Raw genomic sequence first — 23722 nt, forward strand, 5'->3', positions numbered from 1 at the left:
AAAATTGCCAGACCTTCTGATTCTGATTCTTTCCTAATTCTCAATTTACCCAGCATTTAAACATTAAGCTGTCAAACATTAGAGTTTATGCAACTCACAAGAGCTGAAAACAAGAACTTTAAATACTCGATTCTCTATTTTGTTCATTTTTAAGATGTTATACTTGGGCCACGGCTGCAATTATTTTCAAATTCTCATGTATTAACTATGGAAATGAAACTCAGAACTTATGGCTAATTCTCTATTTCTATGTCATTTTGTTTTCTTTTATATTTTCAAATTTACAACAAGGCAAAGGTTCTTATGAATTCGCAGAAGGCTAAGTTTCTAATTGGTCACCACAGGCGATGGCTGCAAGAACTGACTGGAAAGGCTTCAGGAACCATCCATGCAATTTTAATGGAGCATTGTAGGGAAGGAACTAAGCTTTCGGGAAGCCAGAAGCCAGCTAATACTCATGGAGAGGCTATGTACTCCGCAAAGAAAACAAGAATGAAGAGACATGGGTTTCCGGTTAGACTTAAACAAGTCATCTCCAATCTCTGGGTGTGTTTCAGTTCTTTTCTTTTTTATTTTTTTTGCCAGTCCTGAGCTTGGGCTCAGGGCCTGAACATTGTCCTTAGGTTTTCTTAAAGCAAGAGCTCCACCACTTGAGCCTCAGCACCACTTCTGGCTTTTTATCTATGTATGTGGTACATCCTGCATGCTAGGCAAGCACTCTACCACTAGGCCAAACTCCCGGCTCCTATTTTTTTTTTTAATTTTTATCTGGAAATCATGATGCATAGAATAGCTGGTCTCTGGGGCACCTTGCATCTTTATCTCTTTTTGATTTGGAAACCTCATTCCAGTCCGGTTAAAAAAATGTCTTTATTTTTTCATTCTTCAAATGCATTGAAAATCAAAGGATTTCTTTCATTGCCATAATTTTGTTGTTTTAACTTTGGCAAAACATTTCTGCTTTAATAAACTTTAAATGAATATCTACTAAATATATATCACCAGATTTGGCCCCGTGTTCTGATTTTTCTGGTCTTTTTCCTTCTTGTCACCCAAAGTTATATATTTTCAGATCTTTGAGTTCTTTAATGTTCTGCTCATGTAGTTTTGGGTTTCATTATCAGATAGATTATGGAAAGACTAGGATCTTGTCTTAACTTTTCAGTGCTCCACAGTGTCCACAAAGCAGTGCAACAAAGCAAAAAAGTAAGTCACACACAGGGACAATGATGACAGCCTTTATATTTCCTTCCTAGTGTGGCAGGTCTTTCTTTACATGACTTGTAGGGATTAGCCATTCAGAGTACTTTTCATGTATCCATTCCTATTACATGGCTGTTTATTGTCACCTTTTACACTGAGATATTAATTGTGAACTGAGGAAACACACAAAGAGAAAGCTGAGTCACTAAGGATATATAGCTATATATCCAGGAGTCATAAGCCAATTTCTGCACCTAAGCGGTTGGCTCCAGGGTGGATCATTTATTATTGTCTGCTCTTCCATATTTACCCTCAAGGTGGCAGGATCCTATGAGGCCAGCTTAGGCTGATTTCCTCTGACCTATGTGGACAAAGACTCAAGTACTCAGATAATACACACATCGCTTGACACCAATTTAAAGCAACAGAATTCTCTATTTTTCCCTGTTCCATTACTGTCGGCTAAGGCCCATATACGTGACTCATCTCTGATGGACCATCACTGGTTAGAAGGTTTTCTTAATCACTCCAGGCCCTTCTATCCTATAATTCCAGTTACATCCATTTATATGTCAAATCGACACTGCACACAGTATTGTCCAGCGATTCTGCTATGAACTATGGAAATGGGATAGACACCGATTCCCCACTTACTAGTACAATGTGACTATGTGTGCAAAGTACGAAAAGGGAATGAAGAATGTATAATAAATTCTGCTGAAGAGGAAAAGATGGACAGAAGAGGTGTGAGATACTTATTAGAAGGTTTTTCATTCTATAAAATAGGGATTAAGAAACAAAGCTCATTCTACCAGCAAGAAAATACAATTCTTAACTATTTTCTGGTGTGTCCTTTCTGCCAATATCAATCCATTAACAACAATGATAATAGCAACTTTCTATTGATCTCTTTTTCTGTCATTGTCAGTGTACATCTTGATAAATGTTTATTTTATAGAGCTAGGGCTTGAATTCAGGGCCTAGGCACTCTCCTTTAGTTTTTTCATGCAAAGCTTGGGCTTTATCACTTGAGCCATGGCTACATTTCCAGCTTTTTGCTGTTTAATTGGAAATAAGAGCATCATGGAGTTTCCTGCCTGAACTGGCTTTGAACCTTCATCCTCAGATCTCAGCCTTCTGAATAGCTAGGATTACTAGTGTGAGCCACTGATACCTGGCTTGTGTAACATTTTGTATCAATTTTCTCATTGATTGTTAACTAAGACACTACTGATAATTTCTCCTATACACACAAACATGCACGTACTGCTCCATTTACACTGTTTCATCTCCACAACTAAGAAAACTGAAGCAAGCCAAGAGTGTGGCCTAGTGGTCGAGTGCTTACCTCACATGCATGAAGCCTTGGGTTTGAGTCCTTGGTACCACATACACAAAAAAAGCCAAGAGTGGTGCTATGGCTCCAGTGGTAGAACTCTAACCTTGAGAAAGCCCAAGGACAGTGCCCAGGCCCTGAATTCAAGTTCCAGGACCGGCAAAAAATAAAGAAAAAATCCCCTGAAGCTTAGAGGGGTATTATCTGCCTAGGTGGTAAGGGGATTCCTGTTTCACTCTGTTAGACTTCAAAGCCCAACCTTTGACTTTGTTCTCTGCATGGACTATCTAGGGTCTACAAGAACACTGGGAACTGGACTAGAAGTATTGTGTAACTGCCCAGTGGTTGTCTCAGCAATGTTGGCTGAGGGAAGAATTGTGTGATAGGGGCAGGATCCAGCAATTCATCCCATGATGTGGTTTGGGATGTTCTACATGAGGTCAGTGTTGTATTTCCCTAGATATTAAGTTGAGGGGGGGGACAGGGTACAGGACAGATAGAAGAGCCCAGACATGCCTTAGACAGGCTTAGGCATGTTGCTTCTCTGCCAGACACATTGATTTCTGCAAGTCTTTGCTAACTCTGATTGAACTTACTGGCTGTGGGGCCTTGAGCTAGTTATTTTTTGCCAGTCATGGGGCTTGAGCTCTGGACCTAGGCGCTCTTACCTGAGCTCTTCAGCTCACAGCTACCACCCTAACCCTTGAGCCACAGTGTCACTTCCAGGTTTTCTAGTGGTTAATTAAAGGTAAGAGTCTCATGGACTTTAGTGCCTGGGCTGGCTCTGAACCTCGATCCTCAGATCTCAGCCTCCTGAGTAGCTAGGATTACAGATGTGAACTGCCACGCTCGTCTAGTTATCGCACCTTTTGAGGACTCATTCCTTTCGTCTTCATTGTGAACTTTGTAACTCCTACTTTACTTCCTGCTTGTAACATACAAGGCTCATAGGCAATTCAATCCTCACTGGAACCCAGACTTCTCTACCTGCAGACATATCTGCTTTTGTGTTTTGCAAGTCACTCGCAGAGGAGCAGAGGGAAGGCCCAGGCCTATTCCAGAAAGCAGAGCTAGAAATGATTTTCTCTTTGCCCAGGACTCATGATACTACATTCTTCAAACTTAAAAAAAAACAAATAACAAAAAAACCCAAACCTCATTTTGTCCAAGATGATTTGCCTTGAATCTCAAGAATAAACTAAAGAATAAAATTTTACTTTGTCATTTAGTGTATTTCTAAGCAACAGGTTATGGACAAAGAGCTTCTAGGTTGAATATATTCTTTGACGCCATTTTTAGTGTTTTTTTTTTTAATTTTGAAATACAATTTCCCCTCAGTTCACTGTGGAAATATTACCTGATGTATTAAGGAAGACGTCCTGGGCTAAAGCACAAACTGAAACACTACTGAGGTGAAAGATCTGAGCCCCAAGTTATTGTTTATCTGTTCAGATTTGGTTTGTTTGCTCAACAAGCATTCTACTTCCTGAGCCATGTCTCCAGCCTGACTTTGCGTTAGTTATTTTTAGAGACAAAGTCTTACACACTTTTTTGCCTGGCCTGACCTAGAAACTGGATTCTCTGGATGCTTTGCACCTAGCATTCTAGGTGTGAGTTGCCCGTGTTTGGCACTGATTGCTTCCACACTCATGTGTGGAAGCTCACACTCGGGGTTGGAATACAGCTGTGGACTCAGACAAGATGCTTTCCTTGCAGACCTTACATAAAAGAGGTATATAAAGCAAGTATTCAAGGTAGAAGCACTATAATACTGAGCTTCACTTCCTCTTTTATCCACCAGAAAATTAAATGGGAGGAGGTCCTTCCCTGTGCTGGGAATGTGTGCTCTGCAGGAGTTTGCTTCCTACCTCTCCACACTCTCTCCATCTCCTCCCTTCTCAGGGAGGGCAGTCACTAGGTTCAGGAGTCACGGCTTTGCTCTTGGCCTCCCACTGTCTGACACTAACTTTTCATTCCAAGCACAAGAGGCTACTTGCCCCATTGGTGTTCCAGGGGTGTCTGAGGACAATCCCCCAAGTGTACTTTGGTGCCCGACTGAACAATTCTTTCTGCTTGAATGAAAGGAGGGGAGAGCTTATAAATGGAGGCACATTTATTCTTTAGTGGGGACTACTGGCTTTTTGTCAGCAATGAGTCATGTACAGGGGGGAGGATAGGCGCTGAGAGGGTGGGATGAGAACACAAGCCTATTGGGTTTCTGTCCTGGGCTTGTTGATGTGGCCCACAGTGTGCCATCCGTTCCTTCAAGATGCATTTTATATGCTAGATACAAGTGGACTGCTATGTTCACAGACACACGAGGCCAGTCAAGAGCAGGTGATATCTAGAATGTAAGAGCATATGCATACATCTATGGTTTCACAAGTTGCTTCTGTTTCTTTAAAAGAGAAAATTCAAGTATTGCTTACTAAACTTCATACAATGGATGATAAAAAAATACCCTTACTTGGCCAAGTTTTAAATACCTTTAAGATATTTAAGTGTGGTGACAATGGAATTTCATATAGCCATTTGAGAGTATTGTGTCATTTGCAGGGAAATGGATGGCTCTAGAACAAATCAAGTGAAGTGAGGTAAGCCAAGCTCAGCGAGACATACAGCATGTGTTTTCTCTCATATGCAGGAGCTAGATCTAAACTGTATCAGAGCATGATAATTTATACAGGACTCTTAGTACTCTCACTTAGTGAGACCAAAGGAAGACTTTCTTAGGGGAGGAACACAATGGCGCATTGCCTATGTGCTTCTGATCATATAAAATGACATTTATCAAAATGAACTCCAAGAAATGGAAGGGGATTTTTTTCCTTTTTTTGTGGTTTTTGTGTGTTGTGGGTCTTGGGGCTTGAACTCAAGGTCTAGGCATTGTCCTGAACTCTCTTGCTCAAAGCTAGCATTCTACCACTTTGAGCCAGAGGATCACCTTTGGTTTTCTAGTGGTTAACTGAAGATAAGGGTCTCAAGGCATTTTCCTGCCTGGGCTAAATCCTTAGATCTCAGCCTCCTGAGTAGCTAGGATTACAGGAATGAACCACAAGTGCCTGGCTTGTTTCCTTTTCCTCTGCTCTTGTTTATCTGTCTTTAAGACGGCAAAGGAGGTTACAGAAATGGAGTGACAAAGGGTGAACGAATGGAGCACTGGTACTCATAGCTTGTGGGTGGGGAAGGAATGACATCAAAAAAAGAAATGTACTCATTTCCTGACTTACATAACATTACCTCCTGTATATCACCATTATAACAATAAAAATTAAAATTCAAAAATGATGGAAATATAGACACAAAGGGCAAGAGGATAAAAATACCCTGAACTTTCCTTCATATGCCTTTCTTACCCATGCTAACTTTACAACTCAGTGAGCATGTTCTTATTTTGTCGTTAGACACTCTCGATTCCTCAGCAAGTCTGTCACTGTACACCAATTCCATGTGAAGACGCAGAATATGCTATTGATTTTTCTTTTCCCCAAATGCTACTTTGCCTGGGAAGATTTTTGTACCTTGTTTAGACAGGTTACACATGGCACACAATTGCTTTCTACTTGTGGGAAAATGTACCTGTAGTGCTTAACAGTGCGGGAGGCCGCATCACAGCTGTCATTACCTTTCTCTGCTCGGCGGCTCCTCCTCACAGAAGCTACTCCACTCAGCATTAACAGTGATGCATGGATGGGTCTAGGGGCGAGTCTGGTGGCTCACACCTGCCATCTTAGCTACTTGAGCTGAGATCTGAGGGTAACAGTTCAAAGCCAGTCTGGCAGGAAAATCTGTGAAGCTCTTCTCTCGACTGAGCTATCAAAAAGCCAGAATTAGAGCTGTGGCTGAAGTGGTAAGAAAAGAACAAAAGAACTTAGGAACAGATCTCAGGTTCTGAGTTCAAGTCCCAGGACCAGCATATACTCACAAAAAGAGCTCAGTGGCAGGGGATTCTGAATATTTCCATCTTTATTTACTCCAACTTGCTTATTGTAGTGCTAAATAGAGTCAAGCATGTAGGTCTCTGCCATAGCATGTACTCAATAAATAATTTATGAACTGCTTGGTTATCACTCAATAATCATTCACTGGTTTTCCCAAGTATTCAAGTCTCTCACAGTAAAAGAAATGTTAATAAGTATGTTAATAAACAGTCTCGTGCAAACTAGCAAAGGTTTTCTCCTTTGGGAAAGGGAATATAAAAGCTCACACTTCCTTAGGTCTATCTCTTGCCAAGTGGACTGGGGGCTAAGTTTAATCCCGTTATGTCACTTGTGACAGTCTGGAGAACAGCAAGTGAGGTACTCTTTGTGTATGTTAACCACTGCTTTGGAGAGCGTACAGGTTCTGAGGGCCTGGAACAGGAACCATGGAAGCTGTAGAGTCTCACAGATGGGTGTTACATGGGAATTAAAGAGTAGATTAAGAACTTAAAAATGACTAGCTCAATTGATAGAATTGAATTTTTTTGTGTGTGTGCTAGTCCTGGGGCTTGAAACTCAGAGGCTGGGTACTGACCCTTAGCTTTTTTTACTCAAGGCCAGTGCTCTACCACTTGAGACACAGCTCCACTCCAGCTTTTTGGTGATTAATTGGAGGAAAGAGTTTTTCTGGACTTTCTTGCTTGCACTGGCTTTGAACTACAATCCACATATCTCAGACTTCTGAGCAGATAGAATTATAGGCATGCATTTTAAATTATTTTTTTTTAAATTTTACTCTTACAGATTATACACAGCTAGAGCTGCTTTACTAGATGGCATTTTCTAGAAGTACAACCCAGATCCAGATCAATGTTTGTGTCTATTTCTCATTCTATATAGTATGAGAACTGAGAACGAGATTTGCAACATGATTTCTGATCTGATATCCTGGAATCCCGAGCTTGTAAACTTAACTACTTAAACACTCTCCCATGGGATCACTGCTGAGATCTCCAAGTTCATAAACCTAATCTCCACAGTGATCATATTAAAAGCGAGGCTTGGAGGTGACTAGAAAATGAAGGCATTCCATATACAGAGCTTCAGTGCTTGCCCTACTGTCCTGTGAGGATACACGAAGTATCGTCTGCAAAGAACCTGGCTGGTACCACACAACACATCTGCTGGCATCCTGGTCTCAGGTCTAGAACAACATTTCTGTTACTTATATTCTTCTTGAAAGGGATGACATTGATCAAGATGCACTGCATTCTTAGACTCGTGTGTTGAATGCCAACTTCGTTATAAAACTACTTTTAAAAAAAGGTGAATTAAAAAGGAGGGGGAGGGGCTGGGAGTTTGGCTTAGTAGTAGACCCGGGTTCGATTCCTCAGTATCACATACATAGAAAAAGCCGGAAATGGTGCCATGGCTCAAGTGGTAGAGCTCTAGCCTTGAGAAAGTCCAAGGATAGTGAGTTCAGGCCCCAGGACTAGCAAAAAAAAAAAAAAAAGGAGGGGAGGCTGTAAGGTAGAGAAGTCTGGCTTGGGCAGAAGGAAGGGCTCCCTAAGTGCAAACTCATTCAACCACTATGGAAAGCAGTGTGGCAGTGCCTTAAAAGGCTAAACATACAACTCCCCTATGACCCAGCAATTCCACTACTTGGCATTTACCCAATAATCCAGAAACAAGGGCATACTAAATCCACTAGCACAACGATGTTCATTGCAGCACTATTCACCATAGCAAAGATATGGAACCAACCTAGATGTCCCTCAGTTGAAGAGTGGATCAACAAGTTGTGGTATTTGTACACAATGGAATTCTATGCTGCTGTCAGAAAGAATGACATTGCCCCATTTGTTAGGAAATGGAAAGACTTAGAAAAAATCATATTTAGTGAAGTAAGCCAGACTCAAAGGAACTTAGGCTCAATGGTTTCCCTCATTTGTCATAATCAGTAGAAACCTTGGGCTCTACTAGCAGAGATCTGCAATAGAGCAAAATCCTGATACATAAGGCCATATAGTATGAAGCTAATTGAAAGGACCTCCAGGATATTGAAACAAAAGCCATATAACGAACGATTGTTGTCCTTAATGTACTATGTTGTCTCTCATCTCCTTTGCTGTCACTTGGTCATCTCATATTGTTACAGTATCTCACTTGGTTATCTGATATATTGAATTTAGTTGTACTTGGTTATTTGAAATTTGATAGGGAAGGGGGGAAAACCCAGACGGGTGGGGGGGCGGGGGGTAGGGTAATGGGTACCAAGACATGTGAAAGGGTATCAATGTATGTGAATTAATGCACCTTCTATCTGGCAAATATCATGTAACCCTTTTACTAATTACAATAAAAAATTAAAAAAAAAAGAAGGAAGGGCTCCCTAATGGGAAGTACTAAGCTCTCTCTGCCTCCCCTTTCTCCATTCCATGTGGATGGGATAGAAAAGGAGGGGCAGGGGAAGGGGAGGGGGGAGGAGTGGGGCTGAGAGCAATGGTGAGAAGACATTCAAAGGCAGTTGTAGCCTGGCTCTTGAAGGGCCATCAGAGACATATGGCTTGCTACATCTTCACTTCTGTTCCAGAAAAAAGCCACACATGAGGAGGACTATACATTTTTCTACAGAAATCATGTATGGAGTTCAGAAGCCATCTTTTAAATCAGGGATTTATAGTACTTGGATAACAACTCCCAAAGAATTTTGTTGCCGACAGAAAAGTCACAAAGCCTATCCTTCCAAAAGGAAGCAAGTTCATCTACTTACTAGGCTATAACATGCAACTATAAATAAGGAGGATGAGAATTGAAGATAAATGGATATAAGCTTATTTTGGGGCTTCTTCACCCACACAAGATTTAAAATAGCAAGTTTAGTGTGGGTGGGGGCTGCACTGAAGTGCTGCTTCAGGCAGACACGAACTGGCAGAGTCAAGAGAACAACGGAGTGCCACACAGGCCAGGGAGGCGTAAAGGTGAGCTGAGGGCATTGTGGGACTCTGGCTCCCTCAGTATTCCTTCATGACTTCAGCATACCAGTCTCCATCCAGGGGACGACAGCCAGCAGATACAACAGTGATGGCGCTGAGACTTTACTACCACTCACAGCACCAGGACTGACCACAAAGACACTTCCACATGACAGCCACAGTCAAGAGAAGACTCTGTTTCAATAAAATATTACCAATCACATTATGTGATTTTGAATTTTGATAAGATTTACACATACTATATATAGAGTGCTTGATATATACACTTATTTGAACTGATAGAGCTATAGTCATATTTAGAGCTATAGTCATATAATTTGTACTTGGTTTTATGTTTACATGTATGAAGAATATTATCACATTACTTAATCCTAAGGGGAAAGGAAACTGTCCAGAATAATGGTAGTCCTTAAAAGAGCTCCTTAAGAAACTAGAGCAAAAGTGAAAAAAGAGGTGACACTGTTCAAAAAGAACTGCACCCATTACGTGAATTATAGAGTAACTGCTCTGTATAAAATCTCTACTAACAATAAAATTATATTAAAAACAAATACAAACAAACCTAAGAAAATAGCAGCCCCAGTAGTCCTCACTCAGAGTTTGTGGGGTTGACGTACAAATTTAATGATCAAAATCTGGTATTTAGAAAAATACTTGTGCTATTAGTAATCTCTGGTAAATGCTAGCTGTGCTGTCACAGTTTCAGAAACATCCATCCGAGTCAATTGTTTTTGACAGACATGGTTTGCCTCTTAAAAAGTAGGGGGACCTACAGTCTATTCAGAGGAGTCCTGCTGGGTGATAATCCTAGCTTTCGGGATTCTTGGCAGCCTCAATTTGGACTTGTATTGTAGCACTCAACTCACCCAGCGGTTACCATGAAGGAGGAGGATTATCATACGCGTGAACTCATGCCCCAGATTCATGAGCATGTTAATTCCTCACGGCAAGTGAGCACAAGCCAATCAAAGGGGCCAGTGGTGGCTTCTTGAGGCCCTTCAGGAAAAACAACCGTTGACATCAAAGACAGCCAAGCACCAGTCTCAACAAGTGGGAGTCAAGCCTTTACAAATATTCCTGAAGTTGTGAAAACATAAACAAGAAAAGGGGCATATCCAAAAGCTTTTTTTCAATGAGAAGACCTCTAACTTAGACTGACAAGAGCCTGTCATAAATCTGAGAGTCACTTTGCAATTTGCTCTCCAAAGTTCCAAGAAAAATGTCAACTGCATGGCAGTCATCATAGCTAACTGAGGATGTGTGCCAGAGCTTCCCTTTTCCTACCTGCAGGGACCACTCATTCTTGTTGCCCAGGAAGTTATTTCTACCTTCTCTCCTCTAAAGGGACTAGAAGTGTGTACAATTGGCTTAATCAAAATCCTCAGTCCTGTATACTTTCCATTGTGTGATGCCTTGCCTCATTTCGTTTTGTTACTACGGCTTAAACTCAGGGACTGGGGGCTCTCCCTGAGGGTTTTTTTCCATGCAAGGCTGGTCCTCTGTCATTTGAGCTGCACCTCCATTTGCAGGCTTTTGGTGGACGTTTTTGCCTGTGCTGGCTTTGAACTGGGGTCCTCCCATCTCTTAGTAGCTAGGATTTTGGCAAAATAATCATAATGTTAAATGTTGCAATCCAGCTAAACTTGGAGGGGAGTAAGAAAGACATGGGATCCAAAGAACTGCAGTGACAACACAGGCTTATAGAATGTTGCAAGCAGATGGGGTGGAAAGGTACTTTCCAGGGAGTGGGGGGGAGGGCTATAGAAAGAATGGTCTAATGGTGGTGATAACTGAAGTCAAAGGTATTAGAGTTGACAACAGTAATGGTGCCCTTCTTTCTGGTTTTGCCATTCTCAGACCCAAAGCCCCGCATGGCTCTCAGGACTTGCATGCCATCTTTTACCTTCCCAGAGACCATAGGCTTACAGATCCTTATTTTTCACTGAGTAAATAAAAAGGTAACACCTTCATAAACTCATGTACAGCAAATACATCTTCATGTGTCTTCAAACAAGATGCTGGCTGTGTGACCACAGACAGGACACATGTCTTTGGACCCTGAGTCCTCACCCTGTAAATGGATAATGTACAGAGGAACTCTATCAGCATGAGGGATTATTTTTCTACCAAAGAATTTCTTAATCCAGACACAGAGGAGGGGATTCATTATAGCTTCTCCAGTCTCAAATTGATTTCAATGTTTTTTAAGTTTATTTTAGTGATGATTTTATTGATTTACTCTGAGCTGGTTTCAAGTTAATTCAGTGTTTCTCTAGTATCCTGCATTACGGATATTGATTTCCAGTAGCACATGGCAACTACCCAACACTGCTGTGTTAGCTGGGTTATTAAGGAGGTATCTGCTTTGAAAGTAGACGAAAAAGCATATTCACAACTTTTGTTTCTAGACTGGCCTTGGCCAAGTGCATTCCCCCTGAAACCATGATTTGTGGGCTTAATTACTTTGCATGGTTTGCATTTTACCCCATTCCTTGGACCAAACATGCTCACAGATAGATTCCAAGTCTAAGCTGCTCTGCTAAATGCCACTGCGTTCTGTCCTGGAGATGTATCATGAGGCAATGTGATGTCTTCTCTCAGGTCCCTTCCTGATCTGGTAACCACCAAGTACCTTCCAACAGCAAGAGTCTTTCTCCATGCACAAAGTACCTCCTTGCTGTTTTTCTGTCCCAGTAATCTTGAAGGCTCTCAGGGCCCCAGAGGAACCCCTTAACTTGGTAAAGTGGACATTCAATACCCTCTAGCATTGGGCTGCGGGTCCATTTACATCTCCACTTCTCTGCTGCCCCCTTGCGTGTCCTCTAGTCAAATGTAATCCTTGCCAATGGCCAGGTAACTTCTTCTCTCTTAGCTTTGCTTCTGTTATTTGTTGGGTGTGCAAATTCACTTTTTCTATAGGTACTGAAATGTGCCGTATTGCTCATATTCTTAAAGAGTTGCCATGCGAACAAGTTGTAACTTGTTCTTAATTTCTGTCAGCCAGAGGTGGTTTCTCTTTCTCCTTTGTTACCAATACAGATCTACGTGCTTATACTACAATAATGTTTCAGGCTACTTGAAATTGAGCTCTCAGATGACAGATATGGAGCTTTACTTGGTGGTTAGAGTAGTACTTTGTACAGAGAGGAATTCAAAACCTGTCCCTTGAAACAAAGGGCAGCCATGCTCTATTCAAAAGCATGTTCCCCTAAAGGTAATACATTGTTTACTTATGCTTTCTCCCTTACTTCACTTTCCCCCAGCACATTACCTTTTTCCTTATCACAAATTCAGTAATTTTCTCTTCGGTACCACAAATCACTGTACGTCCTAAATGATACCTCATATTCATTACTTTGATGCAACTTGCAATCTATACATACTATTCCTTTGGAATGAAATCAAGAGCCTCACAGAAGCTGCTGGCTCTTCCTCATGTAATTGTGAAAGCTAAGAAATAAATCTAAGCCTAGTATCATTCTTTCATGAAAAGGAAAGGCAATTAAGATCGCATTCCCTCTGTGACGAACATACTGGAAGCTATTGCTCAAACTCTTTTTTAGACATTACATGATCTACCATCAAAAAGCAAAACAGCCCCTCTTCGCCCCCCCAAAACCTCAACAACCTTTTTACCCATACATAAGCAGCCGGAAAGAGGTAAGACATACAATTTTTACTTGTGGGGAGTCTGGCTATAATTACTGTGGAGAGGAAGCTGGATGACTGGACAGTCATTCCCTCTGTATTTCAGTTTTGAAGTTGCCCAATAGTGAACTTATCTGAAGTGTGGAACTAGCAAGCCCCAAGGTCTCACTCCCAGCTTTTGACCAAGGTCAGTTCAAGGAAGAGCTACAGAGAATCAGAATATATTCATGACTAATCCTTGATGCTGAAATGGAGTTGAGTCAAATTTTCGGAATAATCCCTAATATCCAAAATTCATAGCAGAAGAAAATTTAGGAAAAGCTCGGGCACTTGTCTGCTGAAACTCTGCTTGTCATTCATCGAAGAAATGATACATTTTTCATTTATATTAATTTCACTCTGGCATCGCTAACAGAATGGAGTAAATTAATAACATCTAGAATTAACTCCTACATAAGAATATTATTCTATTCCTTTCACACAAAAGTCCTGTCATTGTTTGGGGTCTGGCTTTGTCACTTACTAGACCTCTGAACTTGCATATGTTTAATATTTTTTCTCACCTGTGGAATGAGTATATTTCTACTTAGAGCCATTTTAAGTAGCAGGTAACCTATACCCGTGAAAAATAATGTGTAAGCTACTCAGGAGGCTCAGATCTGAGGATTGTAGTTTGAAGCCAGTCCTGGTGAGAAAGTCTGTGAGCCTTTTATCTCCAGTTAAGAAAACTGGAATTGGAGGTGTGGCTCAAAGTGATAGAGTGCTAGCCTTGAGCAAAAGAGCTCTGGGACAGTGCCTAGGTCCTGAGTTCAAACCCTGTGACTGACCCAAAAGAAAAAAAAAATCTATATAGAGTGGCTAGGAGTATGGTTCAGTAATGGAACACTTGGTGAGTGTGAGAGAAACATAGGTTTCATTCCTAGCACTGAAAAAAAAAAGATCTGTACTCAATAAGGTAATATACAGATGTTCAGAATAATGGACACAGTGACAAGAAAATGGCTTCCTGGTTATAGTAAGCACTGATCAAATGTGTTCTCTGGCATTTCTCACAGGCACGACCTAGTGACAGAATGCTCAAACAGTCCAGATTCACAGCCAATGATACTTAGCTGGGGTGGGAGACTCAGGTCACCTGTTCTGCTACCTTCTCTACCTTCCTGTTTCCAAGAGCCAGTATGTGGTAAGTTTGTCTCTCTTCAGTAAGCAGAGGCTCACATACCCTCTTGCACAAGAGGGTACAGGGCCAGGGTGTTGCAACTTTCCCTCCCTATATACCAGACTTAGGAGGCTGTGCATTCCAGCCTCACTCAGGGATCCCGCAAGATGATGTGTAGATATACAGGGTTGGGAAATGAAGAGCTGAATGCTTCTGAGAATTTCATCCCTTTGAAAATGATTCTCGTTTTTACATCTGTGCAATGGCGGCTTAACTACAATATGGTAACTCTTAAGACAGGCGGAGCATGTTGTGTGATGTTAGGCATTATCTCTGTGCCTATGTTTCAGCTCAACTGCTGGCATGCCATGTAGATGATGAACATGACTTGACCTCTTGGGAGCTTGTTAAAATAGGCGTCTCTAACCTTCAACTCTAGAGCATCGTCCTCTGCCATGCTTCTGCCACTAAAGTTGGCACCTCTGTTTTTAACAGAAGTTTCTGCTAATTCTGATGTGGTGACATGGGATATCTAGGTTTTATTCTCCCACTATATATATATACACATATTTATATATACATATATATTTGTATTCTTAGCACATACATTCATATATTATGTGTATATATGTATGGGAATATATGCTTGTATTCCTAGCACATATATTCATATATAATATGTGTGTGTGTGAATATCTATTTGTATTCTTAGCACATACATCTATTTATATCTATCTATCTATCTATCTATCTATCTATCTATCTATCTATCTATCTAATCTATCTATTTCCTTCTCCACAGCTACCCTGTGGTCTGAGGTCAGGCTTTCTCCATGTCTTACCTGTGTTACTGAAATGGACTCTTGATCTGTAAGGTCATCTCCCTTTGAAATTGATTCTACATGTGGCAGAACTCTGCTGAAACTCTAACCTCTACTAAAACCCTCTCAAGGCTTTCCACAACCTCAAGACCAAGGCTGGTCCTCCTCTGATTCCTGACTTCTCCTGGGCTTCATCTCCTGACAGGAGAAACTTAGTACTCAGGCACAGTGAGACCATGGCTCCTTTCAGGACACAGAACTATTTCCTGTTTTTACAAGTTACCACTGTGACATTCATCCCATTCTTTACACCTGGTTAGATTTCACTGGTCCTCCAAGGCTCATTTGGACCATGATTACTTCTAGAAATTTCCTGTGGATTCCAAGTGAAGCTCAAGGATTCCTCACTAGTGTAACTAGTATTCTGAGCTCACCTCTCTCTTGATAACTACCAGATGCTAGTGGTTATGTATGATTGTGGATGGCTCCTGAAGGCTGGAAGCATGTCTCATTCAAGGTTGATTTCCATTCAAATCATTTCCTGGCTCTGAGAGCTTCAACAGCTATCTGTTCAAGGATAAGCCGTAATGGCAAGGATAGCAGGGAGGAGAACACAAGCAGGTGAATTTATGATGCTTCAATTTACCAGGTTCCCTCAATGAAAACTTCAGCTACTTAGGCATTAAATTTCCAACATTTCCTTCAAGTTCACAACTTCTGGTATGTGTATGTGTGTGCCAGTCTACTCATGCCTGGATGCTATCTGAGCATCTTTTGCTCAAGGGTAATGCTCTACCACCTGCTTAAGCCATATCTCCACTTTATTTTTAGTAGTTTATGTCTGAAAAAAATATAATGAGAAGATGGGGAAAGAGCTGTAAAGACCAAAATACAGTGTAAGAGTGGGGGTATGTACAAGCATGTGGGCATACACAGTCGTACATTACACTAAATTTGCTATATACGGTTGCAGATCTACTTGGTAGCTTTGACAGCAGAAATTCTTCAACTTAGGAAGGAAATCTACTGAGATTCATTCACATTAAAAATGCATTATAAACATGATTTGTCCTCCATGTCTTTCTGTACATTAGCACTCTGCTCACCAGTAACTTACCAAGTAAATACCCTATGAGGAATATTTAAAATATCATCTATTCATCCATTTAAAATGCAGAGTTTTTCTGGCTTTCAGGTTTAAGATAGGACTCACATGTATCAGACACAGACACATAATTGTGGGCCCCTCTGAAAAGTATCAACAGAGCTGTATGTTGGTGGCACATGGCTGTCACTAGGTAGAGGTAGGAAGTGTGCTTTCAGGGCTCATGAGACCCCATTTCAAAAGAAAAAGCTGGGTATGGTGGCATGTGATTGCCATCCTAGTTAAATAAGACTGTGATCCAACTCGTCCCAGGCAAAAATATGAGATTGTATCTCAAAAATATCTGGTGTTAAAACAGGGCTAGAGACAGCACAACTGCCTAGCAAGAATGAAGCTCTGGTTTCAAATCCAAGTACAGAAAAAAAAAATTAACAGAGATGTCCTAGATACTGCTTTATCTGTGTGCTGCTCAGGTGGTTGTTGGTAGCCAGAGGAATTCAAGGCTTGGACAAATATAATTATCATGTTCAAGAGAAGTGTAATATTATAATAAGTGCAAATATACAACGTAAGCATAAGAACAGCAAGTGGTTCCACCTAGGCTGGGTTAGTGATGCTGTTGATTCCCAGCAGTCTTGCTCTGCTCTTTGGAAGATTACTGTAAATCTGGTAAAAACAAAACAAACCAACAACAAAAGAACCACTCCTGAATGCAGAGAAAGATTCAGAGGGGGAGAGACAAAGAGCAGTTACATGGCTGAGGGCCTGGAGTAGGGAAGTGACAATAAATCATCTGAAGAAAATCTTCCCTCTGGTTTAGTAAACTTCTCAAAATTTAAAAACTTGTCCTTGCTGGAGATACTCTACACAGTGGGCACTGTGATTTTCCTTTCATGCCTCCAGCCTGGATGTCTACATGGAATCCAGGAAATCTCTAGACGTGTGTGTGTGTGTGTGTGTGTGTGTGTGTACATGTAGGAGAATAACAGCTCTTGAACATGTCACTTTGAACCTGTTATAAAATCAATCTGCTAGTGAAACAAATATAATTCCCATCTTGCTAACAACACAGTCAAATGGCTTTTTAAAAAAATAAATGACACAACTGCAGTCACTGCTACCAGCTCTCAGGGGGTGTCTGAGAAATAATTTTCAGTTTCTTCATCTGTGAATGACACAGCGGGTGGGAGTCAGTATCCATACGGAAAGTGTCAAGGATCAATGAGGTAGAACTGAGATTTCCAATGCTACCTCCAGCTTGGGTTTTATTTGGGGGACTTCATTGGCACCCTGTCACTAGAGTGTCACCTCTGCCCCACTCTATTGGCTATCTCCTCCTAAAGGGAACTCAAAGCTTTGGAAAAGGTAAGAGACCACAGGTTTAACTCTTTAAGGGTGATACTCTTATCACCACCATTTTGAATTCAGCTTTTGGGAATATCACAGCTTTCTCTAACAGCAACATTTTTTCCTCTAACCTATTCCTATGGCTGTCAGGTTGATCCCTCTGAAACCCATGGGTGATCATTCTCTTTCCTTTGCCTTAACAAGGGCGCATTGGATTGCCAATACATGTTGGAAGAGGAGCGGAGGGCACAGATGTGAGGAGAAGCTCACAGTGCAGCGACACGTGGACAGAGGCCAGGTACACTCAGATGCAAGCCCAGAGAAAATCACTTGTTCTGGTTTGAGGTTGTTAGAAAATCTGGGGCATCGGAACTGACTGAAGCCTAACTCCTAGTCTTGAGTCCTTTGTTTTTCTTGATAAGCTCTTCTTTGCAGTCAATGTAAACCATGTTTCTTTTCCTGCCTATCCTGTATCCTTCTCTTACCTGCCTCTCACATCTAAATGTTACCAATCCCTTAAGCCAAGTTTAAATTCTGTCCGTTTACAAGTCTGTCTCTCCTTTTCCTTTGCCCTTAATGGCACATTGACTGCTTCTTTTGTCTGGTATTATCACTTCTAGGAGACATCTTCCCTTCAGAACACCTGCTCTCCCAGGCCAGTAACCAAGACTTGATTCTTCTTTACCTCCCCAACTGCCTCTCCAGCTGCCATCTGTGAACATGTTTACTAAGCCTTACAAGTATAGTAGAGAAAGTGTGCAGTACCGGCTCACCAGAAATGGTCATCGAGGAAGATGCACACTATGAAGCAGAGCCAGCTTCCTCTTTCCAGGAATTAACTTTATGCTTCAGGTCATTTCTGACAAAGCCACACTGTTTTCCTCCTAGTTCTCAATGCACAACTCTGACAGTCTTAATAGGGAAGAGCATAGCTTTAATAACCAGATCATGTGCTTTGGAATAAGTTGAACACAAGTTCAGATTTCTTCCCTAACCTTCAGCTCAAATCCATACAGAGAAATAAATGATTTTCTCTCCAGTTTTGTTGTAGTAATTAAGAACTGTATGTGGCTCCTGCTACGTGCAAAAAGGACAAACACATTTACTACATTTTGCCAACATACAATAAAGATACTACTAGCTCTTCCTATTAGCAGAACAATATAGTGCATTGTCATTTTACTTTAAGTTCTAAAGTAAAAGGATGGCAACCCCCAAGTAGTTACTGCATTTTCAATGTTATTACTGCTGACTCTGAAGATTATGTAACCACCTAGGCAGGGCAAGAAGATAACTGAATGATTACTTAGGAAAGTAATGAAAAAAATTACAAGGACAATGAAAGGAATTAAGAGTTGATTAAGTGTTTGCCGGAGACTAGTTTGAATGGAGACTCCTTGAAAACCTAGAGGTGTTCCCAGCAGGGGTTCTTGAGGGGACTTGAGACCCATCTCCAGCCTGCTCTTTCTAATCCACATCCAAGTGCATTTTAGGGACTAGACATGCTGGAATGGTGCAGGCTGCTGACTGAACTATGTGTAGACACAGACTTTGTGAAAGGCTTCACAAACTGTGGCTGGAGAGTCTGGCTGTTTTCATGTGTAAACAGCACTTTCAGACAGAGATTCTCACATTTCCTCTTAGATAGGCTCAAAAGTTCAAGGACATTCTAAACTCCCTTCAGGCTTTCATGCAAATTCTCTGATCTTGTGGGTCAGCTCCGAGTGTGACCACAGGGGGGCACCATCACGCCCCTACGCACTGGGGTGTGTGCCCCTTAGCTCACAAGCCTGGACAGTGTCATGAGGATGCTGTTTCCAGGGTGCACACACAAAAAAACTACTACAAGATCTTCATCCAACATCACCTCCTGTTTCAGGGCCTGTCTTTTACTCAAGGCCTAATGTGTATGGAGTAACATCACGCAAAGAGCAGGAGTTCTGCTCTCAGACTGATCTGAACTTAAACCTGATGCTTGTACCTAGAAATGGTGTCATCTTAGAGAAGTTAATCTTCCTGAAGCTCAGGCCCCCAGTTTCTTTTAAAGTGAAAATTGTTCTTGTCCTACATGTTGAGGGATCATCTCTGACTATCTTGTACTATTATTCGTTACCTGCCTATGTTTCTCTTTGGGAACCCAATGAGATGAATAATCTTGCCTTTTTAATTGGTTTGACACCTTATAAGGCACGGAACATCCTGTCTAGTTCGGTAGAAGTAACTCAAGTGTCAACAGGCTCATTACAGACCAAGTTCTTTATAAAGTGCTTTCGGGCCATTGCTGTGCTCATAATCTAAATCACTTACAGGCCTCTACATACTGCTCCTGAGGCTTTTATCACAGCCTGTTCCACCAGTTCCCAGTGAACTCGAGGCTCTTCCAACAATCACTGCTTTCACTCTCAAGCCCTCAGGACATATGAAAATGCTCTGTAAATGCCAGCTAATGATAATGTTATTTCAAGTACCCTCTTCCCTTTTCCATTCTAAACAATCTGCCTGTGCAGTTTATCCTGGATTTACCTACAATGTCTGGGGCACTGAGCTCTCTTTACCCACTATTTCTACAGTCCTTGCCCTTGACTTACAGTGAGTGGAATCTCTTGACCCCACCTGCCTAACTCTTCACCAAGATGCTGGTCTCCTTTCTCCAGTGCTCTTCCTTCTTTCTACATTGTGCTTTCTGTTTTGGGATAAGCAAGGTATTCTCGTCCAGGTATTTGTTCTCATAGAAATCTGGAAAACTTTGGTTTTATTGCCTATTAGATCATGAGTAAATCTACCTCACAGGGATTTGCTGATGGAAGCCATGTTGCAAATCAGAAAAATGCGATTGCAAAGCGAAAACAGTTCCTCTTATGCTTGAGACTTAGGCAGTTTGATAGGCACAGGGGAAAGACAGCACAGTGAGTGGCAGCGACTGCAACTGGAGAGCTTATGGCAGCAGGACATCATGAGATGGCTCAAACAGAAACACATGCCTGCACACCTGGCCCATGGGAGATCCAGTCTCTATCTCACTCACCTTGCAGTGATCGCTGTTGTACCAAAACCTCATACAAGGACACAATAAACTGTATCCTAGAAAAATCTCAACCCATTCTAGGAATTTCCTGCCCTGTTCTACCTTAATGCTAAAAAAATAACGTTCTTCATTCAAGTTTGCTTTGCCTTTCATTCCAGAATAAACTTCCCTCCGTTTCCTTACTTTGGTTCACATCTGAATCCTTTCTTGGGCAGTGAAAAGAACATGGAAACACTAAGGAGAAGTCTCAATTTGCTTTCTATCTCTGAGACCTTGCTAGCCTTCAGTAATTACATGGTTATTGACATTTATCAGATAGTTTATGTCAAATATCTGCCATGAGCCAGATTCAGTTAGGCCTTGTACAGGAGACCTTTCCAAGAACTGCAACATCAATAACGGATTAGATTTATCTTTACTAAGGTCAAAATTTGTGTGGTGTGCTTTTCAACTGCACGTGTTAGAGACTATTAGCTATTAACCAATGATTAGAATATAGATTCTAGAGCTGGGCATTGATGGCTCACTCTTGAAATCATCCTAGCTACTCAAGAGGCTGAGATCTGAGGATTGCAGTTTGAAGCCAGCCCAGGAAGGTGCATGAGACTGATTAAACACCAAAAAGCTCAAAGTGGAGCTGTGGCTAAAGTGGTAGAGTACTACCCTTGAGCACGAAAGCTTAGGGACAGCACTCAGGCCCTAGGAGATAAAAACAGCAATAAAATAATCATAAATTCTAGGATAGGACTTGGATGTCTATTAAGGAGGAGAGTAGGCATGTGGTAAAATGATGAAGCCAAGTCCAAGAGAGAACTAGAAGGATCAATCCTGGGCTCACTACTAAGTGGCCACTGTTCTTGGGGTCATACAAGAAAATAGCTTTCAAGTTCATCAGGGACATTAAAACGTTTTTTCATGTATGTAAAATAATTACTTTGTAACCTGTACTACTATGCGGAGAACTCTGAGGCTATCTATAGCTTTAACATAACATGTAACAAGCCACAGTTGTTAGGGCAGCAAGAAAACGGAAGGAAAAGAGAATAGGATGAGAGAAGGTGAAAAGTTATTCTACAGCACTGTGATAAGATACTAATATTGACTAAGAAGTCAAAAAGCTGTACAAGCTATAACTAATATTCATACTTAATAGTAAAAGAGTGAATTCTTGACCCTTAAGATCAAAAGCAAACATTGTCCAAAAAAGAAATACCTATTAGCTGACCAATGAAATGGTAACCGCTCTGTACAACACTTTAATAATAACAACGTATATTTTAAAAGATTAAAAAACAAGATAAAAGATGGGGATAGTATCAGAGTACACATATCCCAAGGAAAATACACAAATAAGCACAAGCTATTCAACAGCAATATTCATTAGAAAAATACAAGTCAAAACTAAAATGAGATACTTAGGAAGATGTGTTTAGTAAAACAGTGTAACAAATGTCAGTGAGGATGTAGACAAACTGCAATGCTCAAATACTGCTTGGTGGAAATGTGAAATTGTGCAATCACTTTGAAAAAAAACCAAGCAGTTCCTTGAAATGCTAAGGATAGAGTTGTGATATAGCTTCAGGGATCAACAATTTTACCGAAGTATAAACAAATGTCACCTAAAATCTTGAACAGACATATTCACAGTAACATCATCCACAATGGCTAACCACTGTAAGCATCCCAAATCTCTGCCAACTGATGATACATTAATGTAATATATCCATACCATGGAATATTACATGTCAATAAAAAGAAATGAAGTACTTATAAATGGGACAACGTAAATGCAACATGAAAAGATTACATAAAGTAGGATAGTAGTCATGAAAGCCAACATAATGTATGATTCCATTAATATAAAATGCCCATGTCCAATATATTGGCAACAAGATCCGTGGCTGTTGATAGTTTTGAGATGGGGTAGGGATGGGAGGTCGCAAAGAAGGGAATTGAATGCTAATTGATAAGAGTTCCTTTATGGAGTGAGAAAATGCTCTCAAACTGACTGGGGTGTGTTTGTACAATTCTAAATTTGAGTGCGTTGTAGCTATATGAATTGTATCTCATTAGAGCTATTATTTCAATGCATATACATTGTGAGTGCATTTTATTTTGATGTCTGTCACAACAATCCACATATTCACTGAAGTGATCCACTGTCTCTGTTCATAGCTACTCTTCACTTTATAATGTGTAGTACAATAATAGATAGCTTTAGTGAATCTAGCCTTTTAGAACATTCATTTGAAATAAAAATTAAAACCACTTAAACCATATACTTTTTTTCTCCGTTATCATCACATTAACACGGTTTCTGTCCACTAGCTTTACCCCCAGCATTTACCATATTTATAATCAGTTTGCTTAATCAGAAATGACATGATTACTTTTAGCAATACATTCATGACTGTGCAGTGGCCCCTTAGTTTGTTCAGTACTAAAGGCCTAAATGCTCATTATCACTGAATCCATGGCAACCAAGAGAACTGAATGCTTCTACTATGTGGTACCTACCCCTTTCGAATCAATCACTCCAGGCTTGGCATTAAACTTCACTGTCTTCAATCGGGCGCGTTCTTTTCTTTCCACCCTAAAGAAAATAGAAAATAAAAGGTCTATCACTGGCTGGAAGGATGGGAGAGGCGGTGTTGGTAGGAAATGTTCAGAGGGGATGCACAGTGTCCAGCTGTGACATGTTCAAGCTGGAACACTGCAGCCTGCAGAAGTGAGGTGAGTAAGACCATGGGTTCTTTATAAAGAATGAGCTACTTCACAGATTCAGATCTTTTCCTAGAAGAATCTTCCTTCCTTTTCTTCTCTTTCCTTCTTTCCTTCCTTCCTTCCCTTCCTCCCTTCCTCCCCCCTCTCTCTCCCTTCCTATTTTTTTTTCTTTTGTGGCTTGAACTCAGGGCCCGGATGCTGTCCCTGAGCTCTTCAGCTCAAGGCTGGCACTCTACCATGTTGAGCCACAGTGCCACTTTCGGTTTTCTGGTGGTGAATTGTACATGAGAGTCTCGTGGGATGGCTTTGAACCACGATCCTCAGATCTCAGCCTCCTAAGTATCTAGGATTACATGTGTGAACCATTGGCCTCCTAGAAGAATCTAGATGTGTCATTCAAGGATATAAGGCAACAAAATGACACAATCAAATAAGAAT

The 23722-nt window shown here is 40.9% G+C and overlaps 1 protein-coding gene and 1 long non-coding RNA gene across 24 annotated transcripts in view; one reads left to right on the top strand and one right to left on the bottom strand.

The window, feature by feature from the left end:
• The window catches only part of LOC150053574 (uncharacterized), a 151796-nt gene extending 151150 nt beyond the window's left edge, over positions 1 to 646 (top strand). The window contains exon 6 of the long non-coding RNA XR_016538097.1: positions 292 to 646. This is a non-coding gene — a long non-coding RNA (uncharacterized LOC150053574). The remainder of the gene's footprint in view (positions 1 to 291) is intronic.
• Positions 1 to 23722, bottom strand: part of Dlg2 (discs large MAGUK scaffold protein 2) — a 1918473-nt gene that overhangs the window by 45930 nt on the left and 1848821 nt on the right. For all 23 annotated transcript variants that reach the window (XM_090348516.1, XM_090348525.1, XM_090348524.1 and 20 more), the window contains one exon: positions 23078 to 23153. In XM_090348516.1, the coding sequence (XP_090204642.1) occupies positions 23078 to 23153 (76 nt within the window). The remainder of the gene's footprint in view (positions 1 to 23077; positions 23154 to 23722) is intronic.

The sequence above is a fragment of the Megascapheus bottae genome, chromosome 16 (assembly GCF_031878675.1).
Source record: "Megascapheus bottae isolate mThoBot1 chromosome 16, mThoBot2.hap1, whole genome shotgun sequence".
In the NCBI taxonomy this organism is placed as follows: Eukaryota; Metazoa; Chordata; class Mammalia; order Rodentia; family Geomyidae; genus Megascapheus; species Megascapheus bottae.